This window comes from Gracilinanus agilis, chromosome 2, assembly GCF_016433145.1.
Source record: "Gracilinanus agilis isolate LMUSP501 chromosome 2, AgileGrace, whole genome shotgun sequence".
Classification (NCBI taxonomy): domain Eukaryota; kingdom Metazoa; phylum Chordata; class Mammalia; order Didelphimorphia; family Didelphidae; genus Gracilinanus; species Gracilinanus agilis.
In genome coordinates, this window is record NC_058131.1 from 171,108,015 (window position 1) to 171,121,225 (window position 13,211).

At 41.7% G+C, this 13,211-nt stretch overlaps 1 protein-coding gene across 1 annotated transcript; it reads left to right on the forward strand.

Moving 5' to 3' along the window:
- Window positions 1-1,315: 1,315 nt before the first annotated feature.
- GOT1L1 (glutamic-oxaloacetic transaminase 1 like 1) lies at window positions 1,316-9,076 on the forward strand. Its single transcript, XM_044660862.1, has 9 exons — window positions 1,316-1,430; window positions 2,112-2,293; window positions 5,102-5,213; window positions 5,625-5,734; window positions 5,903-5,995; window positions 6,085-6,235; window positions 6,604-6,769; window positions 7,501-7,643; window positions 8,814-9,076. Exons 1-9 carry the CDS (start codon window positions 1,316-1,318, stop codon window positions 9,074-9,076), a joined length of 1,335 nt encoding a protein of 444 aa, XP_044516797.1.
- The last annotated feature ends 4,135 nt before the right edge of the window (window positions 9,077-13,211 follow it).

Genomic DNA, 13,211 nt, shown 5'->3' on the forward strand with positions numbered 1-13,211 from the left:
TTTGGGGGCAGCTGGGTAGCTCAGTGGATTGAGAGCCAGGCCTAGAGATAGGAGGTCCTAGGTTCAAATCTGGCTTCAGACACTTCGCAGCGGTGTGACCCTGGGCAAGTCACTTGACCCCCATTGCCTACCCTTACCACTCTTCTGCCTTGGAGCCAATACACAGTATTGACTCCAAGACGGAAGGTAAAGGTTTAAAAAAAAAAAAAGAAGTTCTCTTCAGTGCATTTCTGCATATATTTTTCCATTTGGCCAACTTTGCTTTTTAAGAAGTTTTCTTCATTGGATTTTTGTGCTTCTTTGACCAATTAACCTATTCTCTGTTTTAAGGTATTAGTTTCTTCAGTATTTTTTATGCCTCCTTTACTAAGCTGTTGACTCTTTCTTCATGATATTCCTGTATCACTCTTATTTCTTTCCCCAATTTTCATTTTACCTCTCTTATTTGATTTTTAAGATCCTTTTTGAGCTCCTCCATTAATTCTTTTTGGACTTGAAAGCAATTCATATTTTTTTCTTGGAGGCTTTGGAGAAGCAGTATTGATTTTATTGTCTTCTTCTAAGTTTGTGTATTGGTCTTCCCTGCCAACTAAAATAACTTTTTATGTTGTTTCTTTTTTGTTTGCTCATTTTTTCAACTTGTTTCCTTCCTTCCTCCCTCACTCCTTCTCTCCCTCCCTTCCTTCCTTGCACCCAGAGCCAGCAAAGGGCCCCTATAATCTCCTGAGCAGATGTCCAAACCCTACTTACTATCTGTGGCTGAGAGCTCCAGAAGCCTTTGCCATTGATTCAGGTGCCCCAAAGCCTTGGTGAGTTCTGCCTCTGCATCTTTGTGTTCCACTTCTACTCATGTGCAATAGATCTTTTTTGTTGGTCTCCTAAGTTGTTTTGGGCTGAAAAATTATTTTACCCCATCTTTTTGTAGGTTATGCTGCTCCAAAATTAATTTTGAGCTGTAATGTCATAGTTGTTGGGAGGTTAACTTGGTAGAGATTAGGTGGATCTGTGTACCTTATCTACCACCTTAACATGGAATGTTTAAATCACATTTGTTGACTATTATTGCAGTGTTGCCTGGCCTCCAGGTATTATGTTGCTTTGGTAACTGGCTTCTCAATGTTGCCTCTAATTCTATCTGAGAAGATAGTGAGCTGCTGTGAGGAGACTGGCTAGACTGACCCAGGATTAAAGAAAGGCAATTAAACAGGAATTAAGAGAAAGAAGGAAGGAAATGGTGGTGGGAGGTATCTGAGAAGAATACAGCAAGGAAAATCGTTCTCCATATTACTGGACTTCATTGATTTTCATCTCAACTATGCCCACCCTTTCTGTTTTCTTGGATGTGCCACTTGCCCCAAAGATAGGGAGCAAATTACTAGATGATTTCAAACACGACAAGAACCCCAAAAAGGTGTACCTGGCCTATGGAGGTAGATGTTGCATGAGCATCAGTGTTTAATATATCTTAACTGATTCCAGGCAGTGACTTAGTCTTGGAAGGATAAAGGGGAATGGTGGGGAAGAGATGGTTCAAGCCTTTGTCTTCCTGGTTTCTCTCCTTAGTAACAAAGTTGCCCAGCTGTGAGTAGTCAGGGATGGTGCTGAATTTTCCAGGTCTTCCATCATTCCCTTCTACTACTCCTCTGTCTTCCATATCATTTATGGAAACATGATATAATACATGGCCTCTTTGGCCATCCTGAACCTTCTAGGCCTATATGCTCAGTGTAGCTTCCCATTCTTCCATCTGCCCAATTTTTTGGTCCATTGAACCAAGAATGGTTCCAAAGATGATATCCAGCTGCATCTTAACCCTGTGGGTGTTAGTGCTTGAAAAAAGTGGGATCTGATATAGGCTACTCTTAGTCTGCATGTATATATGTCAGCTCTCAACCTTTAAATGGATTCCGAGTTCATTTGGGACCTTTATGAAAAGAAATGATGTATCCTAATTAATAGTACACAAAGAAAAAAGGCAATAATAGTCAAGGTCTCCTATCCTAGGTGACTCTCAAAGGAAGCCTTGGACAATTGAGCAAGCTCTCTACAAAGTCATGAAAACTTCTGGGAGCCAGGGGGTTCCAGAACTCCCTTTCTGATCTCCTTCACAGTTTGCATGACAGGAGATGGAGTTCCCTGGCTTTCACCTGTGGTGCCCAAGACCCTGATGAAGCTTGCCAATGATCCTTCCTTCAACTATGAACCTCAGCCTGAGCAAGGCTTGGACGCATTCGTCCGCGTGACTACAGAGCTACTTGTTGGCAGGCATAGCCCAGCCATTGTAGACAATAGGGTGAGAAGGCTTATTTCTCTCCTTTTCTTTGCCCCAAATAGGCTCAAACAAAGTAAAGGGCTTCCCTAAAGGCTTTTGAGCAAGGTCGTTTCAAAGGGCTTAAAGTGATTCCCCATCTAGCCCTTCCTTAAAAGGAAACCTCAATTTCCTCATCTGTAAAATGGGGTTGTATTAGGTGACCTATATTCTACTGTGATTCATAGGTCACTCCCAATTCTTTATGGTTTGATCATCTGGAAAGGGTGTGTGTTTCAGTCATTTTCAGTTATGTCCAACTCTTTGTGATCTCATTTGTGGTTTTCTTGGCAAAGATACTGGAGTAGTTTGCCATTTCTTTCTCTTGCCCATTTTATAGATGAAGAAACTGAGGTGGAGTTAAGTGACTTGTACAGGGTCACAGAGCTAGTAAGAGTCTGAAGCTGGATTTGCCCTCATGAAGATGAGTCTTCCTGATTCCAAGCACAGTGCTCTGTCCATTGTACTATTAGCTCCCTGGAAAGGGTACCTAGGAGGCTGTTAGACTTCTGACAAGAGAATGGCAGCAGAGAGTGAGCTTGACTGTCTCACTATCTATCCTTAACAAAAGGAAAAAATTAAGCCAAAGAAACCATTTAAGTCATTTATAAACACAGCGCAATCTATGCCAGGTTATTTTTACCACAATGTAGAAGGATGAGGAAACTGAATTTTAAGTAATTTGCCCAAGATTCTAGACCTAGCTAGTAGTGTGGGCTCAGATTAGAACTTGGTTCTACTGGCTTGACCCTTTCCATTTTAAGCCACTGACTCTCAATGAGGCAACAATGAAAAAGGCTCTTTAAACTATTTGAAGCTATTCTGCTCAAAAACCTTTAGGGTACCTATTGATACAATACAAAGTCTTTAATTTGACATTCAAAGCCTTCCATAATTTGGCTTGCTCTTACTTTTCCAACCTTTATTCCACATTGTTCTCCTTCATATCCTCTATGTTCCAGCCAAATGCACGGGATATTTCTCATGTCTGAAATTTAACTCCCTTTTGTCTTCCTTCCACCTCTCTTTCCTATAGAAATCCTTTTTTCCTTCGAGGTCCAGCTTAGTTCAAGAGGTCTTCCTCTTCCTCTTCTTCCTCTCTCTCTTCTTCTTATCTTTCTTTTCCCCTTTTCCAACTCTTCTTTTTCTCCTCCTCCTTTTCCTCTCTCTTCATTCTTCTTTCTCCTCTTCATTCTCTTTTTTTCCTCTCTTCAGTCATCTCTCTCCTCGTTCTCTTCCTCTTCTTCCTTCTCATTCTCTCCCTCATCCTCCTCTTTCTCCTTTTCCTCTTCTTCTCTCTCTTTATCCTTATCTTCCTTCCTTTTCCTCATGAAACCTATTCTAACTTCTTAGCCAGTATGAATATTTCATCCTCTTTTCTCCAGTTTAAAATGCAAATGCAGCAAACACTTATTAAGTACTTGCTTTATGTAAGGCCTTTTACTAGGTATTAGGGGCATTGTGTTTGCCCTCCCCAATCATATAGTCTAACTAGAGGATGATAGTTGATATGTTGGGGATACAAATCAATATAATAGAAGGTAGACTGTGCTTTAGGCAAAGGAGTTAAAGGAAGAATATTATGAAACATTTGAGGAGGGAGAGACTACTTTCCTCTGAGAGTAGAGGAAAGAGAAGTAGGCTTCATAGATAGTTTTAATAAGCAGCTGGTATTTGATTTGGATATTAAAGGATAGGAAAGACTTCATCAGATTGACCTAGGGAGGAATCTATTCCAAGGAGGGGATGTTATGAGCAAAGGAATGGAGACGGGAGAGGGCAAGATAGAACCGGAAGATTGTATAGTACTATAGTTTAGCTTGGTAGAAATGTAGAATGTGTGAAGATGAATTATGGGATTAGATTAAAAGAAAGGCAGGTTGGAGATATATTGTGAAGAAGCTTGAATGTCAGAATCAGGAGTTTTAATTTTAGACAATGATGATCCAATTAAGATTTTTTATAGAGAAGTGACATCATAGAGGTACATTAGAAAGAAAGATGGCCAGGTGTCGGGATGGACTGGAGACAAGATAGGGTTTGTTGTTTTTGTTTTTTTTATAACCCTTATCTTCCACCTTAGAATTGATACTGGGTATTGGTTCCAAGGCAAAAGAGCAGTAAGGGTTAGGCAATGGGGGTTAAGTGACTTGCCCAGAGTCACACAGCTAAGAAGTATCTGAGACCAGATTTGAACCTAGGACCTCCCGTCTTTAGGCCTGGCTCGCAATTCACTGAGTACCCAGGTGTCCCTGATAAGATAGTTTGGAAGCCAAAAGACTAATTGGGAAACTGCTATGACAGTCTCGGTCAGAAGAGAGGAAAACTTGAGTTAAGATGGTTAAAATAGGGGGTGCCAGAGAGGGACTGGATGAAAAAGATATTTCAAAAGTAAAAGAAAGAGGAATTGTCAAATTATTGGATACATGAGGTGATAGAGAAAGAAGAATCAAAGGAAACTGAGTCTATGAGAAACTAGGAAACTGGGAAAACGATGGTGTTATCAACAGATATAGGAGAATTAGCAGAAATTGTAGAGGTTCTTGTAGGGGGAGCAGGAGATGGGCAATAGAGATAATGCTGACAATACATATATCATATTTCTACCTTGTATTAGCATCCTTATTTATGTGATTATAAGCTCACTGAGGACAGGAACAATTTGTTTTCCATCTTCATATCCCAGTGCCAAGCACAAAGCCTTGCACATAGTAGGAGAAAAGTTTGTTGAACACGAAAGCATTTGATAAAGCTAAAGATATTATTGTTAATGTTTATTTTCCTTACTGGTAGGTAGGGGGTGTGCAGACTATTGGTGGGAATGGTGCCATTCAGCTTGGGGCAAAGTTCCTCAAGGATTGGCATCAAGGTTCCCGATCGGTTTATATACAATCATCACAAAAGGGTAAGTGGCCCATAAGGAGGAGGAAACTCTCTCCCATTCCTGATACACATAGGCTTCTTCTATTCACTCATTCTGGAAGCTTTAACTTTCCCCATAGGATGATGGGTTGCCAGAGGATCCTTCATTACAATCCCCTTGTGAGGACAAGACCCTGCTTTTTTTCTCTCCCCCCCACCATCCTTACTTTCCACCAATGATAATAGAGAATAAGCTGAGGCTTTCTTCCCCTCACTGTGTTCTTGGCCCATTCCAAGCTCTCAAGCTGTCTAGTTTAGAGGACCATCCTCAGCCACTGAATGCTCCATATGATAAAGGCTGAAAGCTTTCTGCCTCATTCTCCCACCCCATTATCCTATGTGTTGGTTCATGTGTGAGGTACGGTTGATGGTGTGTGTCTGTGTGTTCCCACAGATCAACATGGACTCATTTTCCAGGAACAAGGCTTTATTATTCGTGAGTATACCATCTGGGATCCTTATCGGCTGGTTTCAGACGTAAGCAAGCTTATTGAAGTAGTGGAGGTAGGAAAATCCAACCCCTTCCTTACTTCTCCTTTCTTGGTCAGATCCCTCTTCCCACTTCCATCACCTCATACCTCTCTCCCCTCCTAGCATCATGCTCTTCTCCTAGCTGTGAAGAGTTTCCCTTGGGGTAGGGTGGGAAATGGTTGAGTTGATCTTTGCCAACAGCAAGCCTATGACAAAAGCATCCTTGTGATATACAACCCTGGGAGCTTCGTTTTGCCCCGAAAAAAATGGATGAAGTTGTCTAAAACAATAAAGGTAAGCCTGACCTGTCTGCTTTCCTCTTTGAATTGACAACTCCCCTTATTAACCTCTTCCCTACCATTTTGCTCCCACATTTCCTACAGAAGAAGCAGATATTCCTGTTTTTTGATGTGCCACATCAGGGCTTTGTCAGTGGTGACCCAGACCGGGACAGCAAGATCTTACACTATTTTGTTGTTCATGGCTTTGAGTTCTTCTGCAGCCAGTCCCTTTCCAATTCTTTTGGCCTCTATGGTATTATCTGGGCATGGGTCAGTGGGGAAAGAGAGGGCTTAGTGCTGTCTTTGGTACCATACCCATCGCAACCAGAAGAAAGCTAGCAGTCCATCTTCCCCTGGGAAAACCATGGGGTCCAGAAGAGGTAGCAGCAGTAACAGAGTTCCTGGATGCTTGATGGGGCTCTGGCTTCCTTCACTCATCTGGGTTAGGGCCAAAGGGGTGGAACTCTCTTTGGGACTGGTTCATGGTGCTGGAGATAGATAGATTTTCGTTCCCTGGGTTAGGGGCCACAGACCTAGAGGAGGCTGAGGATTTTAGGGTCAGGTGACACTCTGGCCTGATTGCTTTCTGGGGTTACAAGACCATCTTTGTGATCACTGCAGATGAGCGCACAAGCAACCTGGTTGTTGTGGCAATGAACAACAAGGCCTTACTGTGTATTCGTTCCCAGCTGACCATCTATGCCCGGTATTTGTGGGGCAGCCCTCCTGCCTTGGGGCCAAGAGTGATCACCACAGTTCTCAGTAACCCTGCTTTGAGAGTAGAGTGGTAAGAAACAGAAGGGAAGGGCAGCTAGGTGGCTAAGTGGATGGCACCAGACCTAGAGAGGGGAAGTTCTGGGTTAAAATTTGGCCTCAGACACTTCCTAGCAGTGTGACCCTGGGCAAGGCACTTTACGCCAATTGCTTACCCTTACCACTCTTCTGCCTTACAACCCATACTTAGTATAGATTCTAAGGCAAGAAGGTAAGGGTTTAAAAAAAAGGCAGAGGAGAGAAATGGAAAGGGGGCAGAGTAGCCAGAAATTTAGAGCTTCCCAGACTTGAACACACTTCATTTTAATTCAATTTAATTCAACTCAGCTAGCATTTATTGCCCATCATCTCATCTTTCCTTATAACCCTTTGAGACAGGTAGGTAGTATAATACAATCATCCTTACTTTACAGATAAGGAAACTAAAGTTCAGAGAAGTGAGTCCAACTACTGAATGTTAGATTATCTTCTGCCAACATTTATTAAACATCTGCTGTGTGCAGGGCAGTGTTCTGGGCACTGGAATCCAAAGAGGGATACAACATAGAACTTTCTTCTCCATAGAATACCTTGGGAAATTTACTCAGGCGGTGCTGTGAAGAACGGATTAGAGAGGGGATGGCCTGGAGGAAGGAAGGCTAGAGATTCTCTCTAGCAAGTCTTCAGATACCCCTAATCTTTGATGAGGTGGAAATGAAGTCCAAGTGAGTATTCTTACCTCTTCTCTGTCCTTGGGCTCTGCAGGAAGAAGAGTCTAAGAGGAATGGTAGAGAATATCATGTTAACTAGAGAGAAAGTGAAGGAGAAGCTTCGACTCCTGGGCACACCAGGGTCCTGGGAACATCTCACACAGCAAGATGGGATACACAGTTTCCTTGGCATAAATGGTAAATAAAACAATCCTTTCTCCTACCCCTATTCCCATCCCCCTCTCCAATGATGTCCCCTCTTCTTTAGCCCTTGTTGTCCTTGAATAGAAAACCCAATTAAGGGATTACCCAGTATATAACCCTATTCCAGATTTTAGAAATGCATACAACTTGGTTTGGGTAAAATAACAATAATCGTGGGAGAATATTTCCACTAGTCTTTGGCCTTTGGGAGCAAAGCACAAGAAATGTCGTTCTTGGGGCAGCACTCAGTACATAAAAAGCCAGGCTTAGAGACAGGAGATACTGAGATCAAATCTGGCCTCGGGTACTTCCTAGCTGTGTGACCCTGGGCAAGTCATTTAACCCCCATTGCCTAGCCCTTATGTTCTTCTGCCTTGGAACCAATATACAGTATTGATCCTAAGAAAGTAGGTAAGGGTTTAAAAAAAAAAGAAACATTGCTCTTCAATAAAATACTTTACTGATTTTCTTCTAAATGCTTTTAGGGGAAAAAATTGGTCTTTCTTGGAATCACATCTTTCTGATGTTCCACATGTTCCCATGTTCTAGATCGGTGGTGCCAAACTCAAACAGAAATCTCAATAGGGATCCCTGCAACCTACATGTTGATTTAGAAAATTACAAATGAACATTATCTATGTTCTATTATTTTTTATTCATTTTGTTAAATATTTCCCAGTTACATTTGAATCTATTCTAATCACACTGGGGTGGCCTCAGGACCTGGGAGTATTGCAGGCCTTTTTCTAGATCTTTCTTTTTTTAAACCCTTACCTTCTCTCTTAAAAACAATACTGTATACCAGTACCAAGGCAGAAGAATAGTGAGGACTAGACAATTAGGGTTAAGTGACTAGCTCAGAGTCACACATCTAGGAAATGTCTGAGGCCATATTTAAACTCAGGACCTCCCATCTCTAAGCCTGTCTCTCAGTCTACTGAGCCACCCTTTCTTTAGCTCTTTATTCAATCCTAAGTAATACTAAAATACTAAAAAAAAGTAATATTAAATACTAAAAAATATAAAAATACTAAAAAACTCCTTAGAACCCAGGAAAGTGTTTCCAGAAATCAGGTCTTCTCTTTTGGCCTTCCCCCATTGGGGTGCCCTAGGGTGGTGTGGAGCATAGAAGAATCAGGCTCTAGAGCTCTCTTTATTCATTAGCGGATCAGGTGAACTACCTGGTCACGAAGAAGCACGTCTATATCCCCAAGAGTGGACAGATCAACTTCACCTGCATCAACAGTCATAACATTGACTACATTGCCCAGAGTATCAATGAGGCCATACTTGCAATAGGTCCAGGCCCAGAGCCCAGGGAGCCACCGCCCAAACCACCACGCACTGAGAGCAAAGATGCGAAGTTGTTAGGAGTTAAGGCTCCAGGGATGAAGCCTTCACCGTTTGCTGCTCTCTTCCGGAAATAAATGATAGCATTTTCAAAGACCCTGTGTCTGCTTCTCCTTGCTTTAGTGCTTCCTCTTTGCAAAGCACTTCCTGCTCATCCCAATCATTGCCCAAGTGCTGTATCATATAGGTCAGAGTCCCAGAAATAGGTTGTAGCATATTAAGGGTAATGGGTTTTGCCTTAGAAGTAGCATAAACGATATCCCGAAGGGCAGTATAGTGGGAGAAGGTTGGCACGTTAGGTGGCAATGAATTAATGAATGAAAAAGCATTAAATACTCATTTTGTACAAAGCACTGCAAAGTCCTTCAGCTACAACTAGAAAAAAGAAGACAGTTTCAGAGACAACACACACAGGAGGTTCGGCTGCAAGGCAGATGAAAAGCTCTTATGGTCCTAAGGCAAAAATAGACAGGAAGGCATCTTCATTAATGTCATTTCTGCTGATAACTCCGTATCAGTTTCTGAGGATGGACAATTTGGTAGTGCCAAGGACTTTGATAGAAACAATTTTTCACTGAGGTGGCAGGGATAGCAGTCCCTGTGGAAGCACCTACCAGATCCTGTATCCACAATTGTTTCCCTCTAGCTGTGTGACCTTGGGCAAGTCACTTAACCCCCATTGCCTAGCCCTTACCACTCTTCCTAGCCTTGGAATCAATACACAGTATTGTTTCTAAGATGGAAGGTAAGGGCTAAAAAAAAAAAAAAAAAAAAAAAAAAAAAAAAAAAAAGAATTGCTTCCCTGGATGACAGCTATTGGAGCTGGACTAGAAGCAGGGCTGGTGGTCTGCAGAGGGTGCACCTGCCTATATGTGGTAGCTGGTTTACCTATTGGTGTTGCTGGTCATGAGGATGGGCAAAGCCCTCCTCTATAGGTGTCGCTCCACTCAGTGATGGCTGTAGGAAGAAGACTGGAAGCAGGGCTGTTGATCTAAAGGGAGACATTGCTGTTTCCTAGGCTTTGGAGCCTCCATGGTCATGGGCTGTCAGGGTCTGAGAGGTAATAGTAGTAGAGGTGGTTTGATTCACTTAGTACATGTGGCCATCTGTCTCTCCCTTTGGGTGCCTTACAGTTTCAGTGCGGCTGCCTTGCCTGGCCTCATGAGCATTTGTTTTTATTATGTCTTAGTGTATTTACTCTTATTTAGATTTCTGAAATTGAAAATGTTGAGTGGAGAAAAGAGAGGACTCTCCTTTGAATTCCTAAAGCATTTTTCAGGACCTCTTAAAATACATGTGTATGTATGTGTATGTGTGCACATATATATATATGTATGTATTTTTGTGTATGGACTTACAATATAATGAGAATATTGCAGATATGGTGCCAAGAAGCTTGTAGTAGCAGAAGGACTGACTACGGTAGGACCACAGCAGTGCTGAAAGGATTCTGTTCAAATAAGATGGCTGATAACGGTCCTTATCTGGGAATTCCTGCTCAGCCAACCAAGGCTCTAGTTTTTCTGTCTACAGAGATGTAGCCCCTTTTCATTTTATTTTTTTTTTCAGTTTTTAACAATTCTTATCTGACATTTTGCTATTCAGATTCTCTCCATCCCTCCCTCTTCTCTACCCTCCCTGAACCAGTAAAAAGACAACCCTTATTCTATCCCACAGTCTGATATGTTATACCAGTGCTATCATGCAATACATATTTCCATATTCTTCATGCCATGAAAGAAGGCACCTATTGCACGCAGAAGAAAAACTTATGAAGGAAATAAAGTGGAAGGTGGCATGCTTTGATGTGCAATCAGATTCCAACAGATCCTTCTTTGGCTGTAGATAGCATTTTTCATCATGAGTCCGTTGGGGTTATCTTGGAACCTAAATGCAATCACTTCTAAAACAGTTGGGCTTCAAAGTCACATATCACACAGAGCAGTAGATATAGAAATATTTTCACCAAGCCACTATGGAACTGAGTTTTATGGCTTTTCTAGAGGCCATGGCAATACCCAGATGGTCTTTTCTAGATTACACTTTACCCATTGGTTGGCATAATTCATCTCTGTGGAATATATTAAGGTTACAGCTGGTTAATCAGGCAGTGGTCTGAATTTCTGGGTGGTAAGCCCTAACCAATCAGGAGAAAGCAGGTCAAATGTGTGACTAGAATCATCCCACTGGCTAAACTGAACGTTTGAATATTACAAACAACACAACAGCAAAATGTATGTAATAAATGTGACCTAAGCTCTACACTCACATGGCTTTGTTCCAGTTGTGAGTGTTGTCCAAAAGATCTGTTATGTCTTTGGTTGCTATGTCCTTCTCCAGAGTTTACTCTCAGAAATCTCAGAATATAATTCTTGTCTAGATTTCCACTGATGTGGCTAAGTGGGATCCCAATTCCCAAATAAGCACTTAAGGCAACAAATGTAGATATTGGGTAAAAAGACAACATTTGTTCTATCCCACAGAAAATAAAATGTGGAGAGTTATTTGGACCCACAAAAGCCTCCAAAACAAATGTAGAAAACATAAACTGTTCATAATAACCCATATTTATGGGTTGAATAAATTCCCTTTTTCCAATCTGGTGTTTCTCAACCCATCTCCCAGCCTAATGCCACCCTAGAGCTTGGGAAATGAAACATACTTTGATGCTAATAGATAACACTCTGAAATTCTGATGAGCCTCACATAATCCAAAGAGAACTTCTAATGCTAGGTCTCCCTGGATGGAAAGCACATATCGAAAATGTTAGATAAAAACCCATATCCCATTGAACATGTACTACTGAGTAAACTCACAGTAATCACAGAGAGCAAAGTCCAGGTGTTGATTTGTTTTTTCCTCCCTGAATTGATAATTTATGAAATTATGAAATGGGGGCAGGCATGCCTGGTTCTTTGGGTACTAGCTGGGAAAGACCATGATTGGCAGTGGGAAACGAGACAGTAATCACACTTCCATAACCACGAAGGGTGTGAGAATAATCAGCACAGAAAATATAGGGATGAATGGTGAAAGATGGAGAGGGATGAAGAGGCATACAGTGTGGGTACAGAGGATGGATTGGGGGAGAGCAGGGAATATTACTCCCATAACCATAGATTAGAGTTGGGAGCGCTCAGCAGTAAAGGCCCTTAGGAGGTGGAAAAGTGCTGAGAGAGGGGGTGGAGGAAGGAGTTTGAGGTCTAATTTTATAGGGTTTTTTGTTTTGTTTTAGTATAAAAGTATATAGTAATATAAAAGATACCTTTCTTTATTTTTTTATAACAATAGACAATCCCATCTGTGCCATCTTGGTGTTGGTTCATTAACATTTCTAAACCATCTCAAATTTATCAGTACAACTTCAAAGTCATCATCTCAAAGTTATCAGCACTCTTTTGATGTTCTGTTGGTCTGGAACAGTGGAGGTCTGGAATTTATATATCATAGGATCAGAACCCTGACAACAGTCCCTAGATGACTTCTGCTGAATCTGCACGTGGTTCTGGCTGTGAATTTTGGTTAATATATGATACAATTTAAAAATTATACTCATTTGACTTGGGGGATCATTTGTATATGACTTCTGGATTCCCCTTTGCAATTTTATTTCCTGCTAGTGCTCCTTTACACTGGCTCTTATAAATATATTTTTCTTACTAATGGAGAATAGGATATTGGTGAGGGGGGGACAAGAACAAGATTCAACTTTAACAAACTCCCCTATTTTGTGGTTTCAGTCCCTTGTTACCCAGCCAATAATCAGGAGTCACATGAATAATCCTTTTCTTTTTCCAATAGGTTCAGGATATTTTCCTTCCCTGGACAGGTCAGTTTCTGAGACTCTTAGACCTAGGGCTTCAGACAAAATAACCACTGAATGCTAGTGTTTTTCAAGAAATAATCTTTCTGGGGGCAGCTGGGTAGCTCAGTGGATTGAGAGCCAGGCCTAGAGACGAGAGGTCCTAGGTTCAAATCTGGCCTCAGACACTTCCCAGCTCTGTGACCCTGGGCAAGTCACTTGACCCCCATTGCCTACCCTTACCACCCTTCTGCCTTGGAGCCAATATACAGTATTGACTCCAAGATGGAGAGTAAGGGTAGAAAGGAAGAAAAGGAAGGAAGGAAGGAAGGAAGGAAGGAAGGAAGGAAGGAAGGAAGGAAGGAAGGAAGGAAGGAAGGAAAAGGAAGAAAGAAAGAAGGAAGGAAGA

Bases quoted from the DNA above. Each gene is read 5' to 3' on its own strand.
- GOT1L1 (XM_044660862.1), top strand. From the start codon at position 1,316: ATGCCCACCCTTTCTGTTTTCTTGGATGTGCCACTTGCCCCAAAGATA. The intron at 6,770-7,500 runs GTAAGAAACAGA...TGGGCTCTGCAG, and splicing joins CCTGCTTTGAGAGTAGAGTG to GAAGAAGAGTCTAAGAGGAA. The intron at 7,644-8,813 runs GTAAATAAAACA...TTTATTCATTAG, and splicing joins CAGTTTCCTTGGCATAAATG to CGGATCAGGTGAACTACCTG.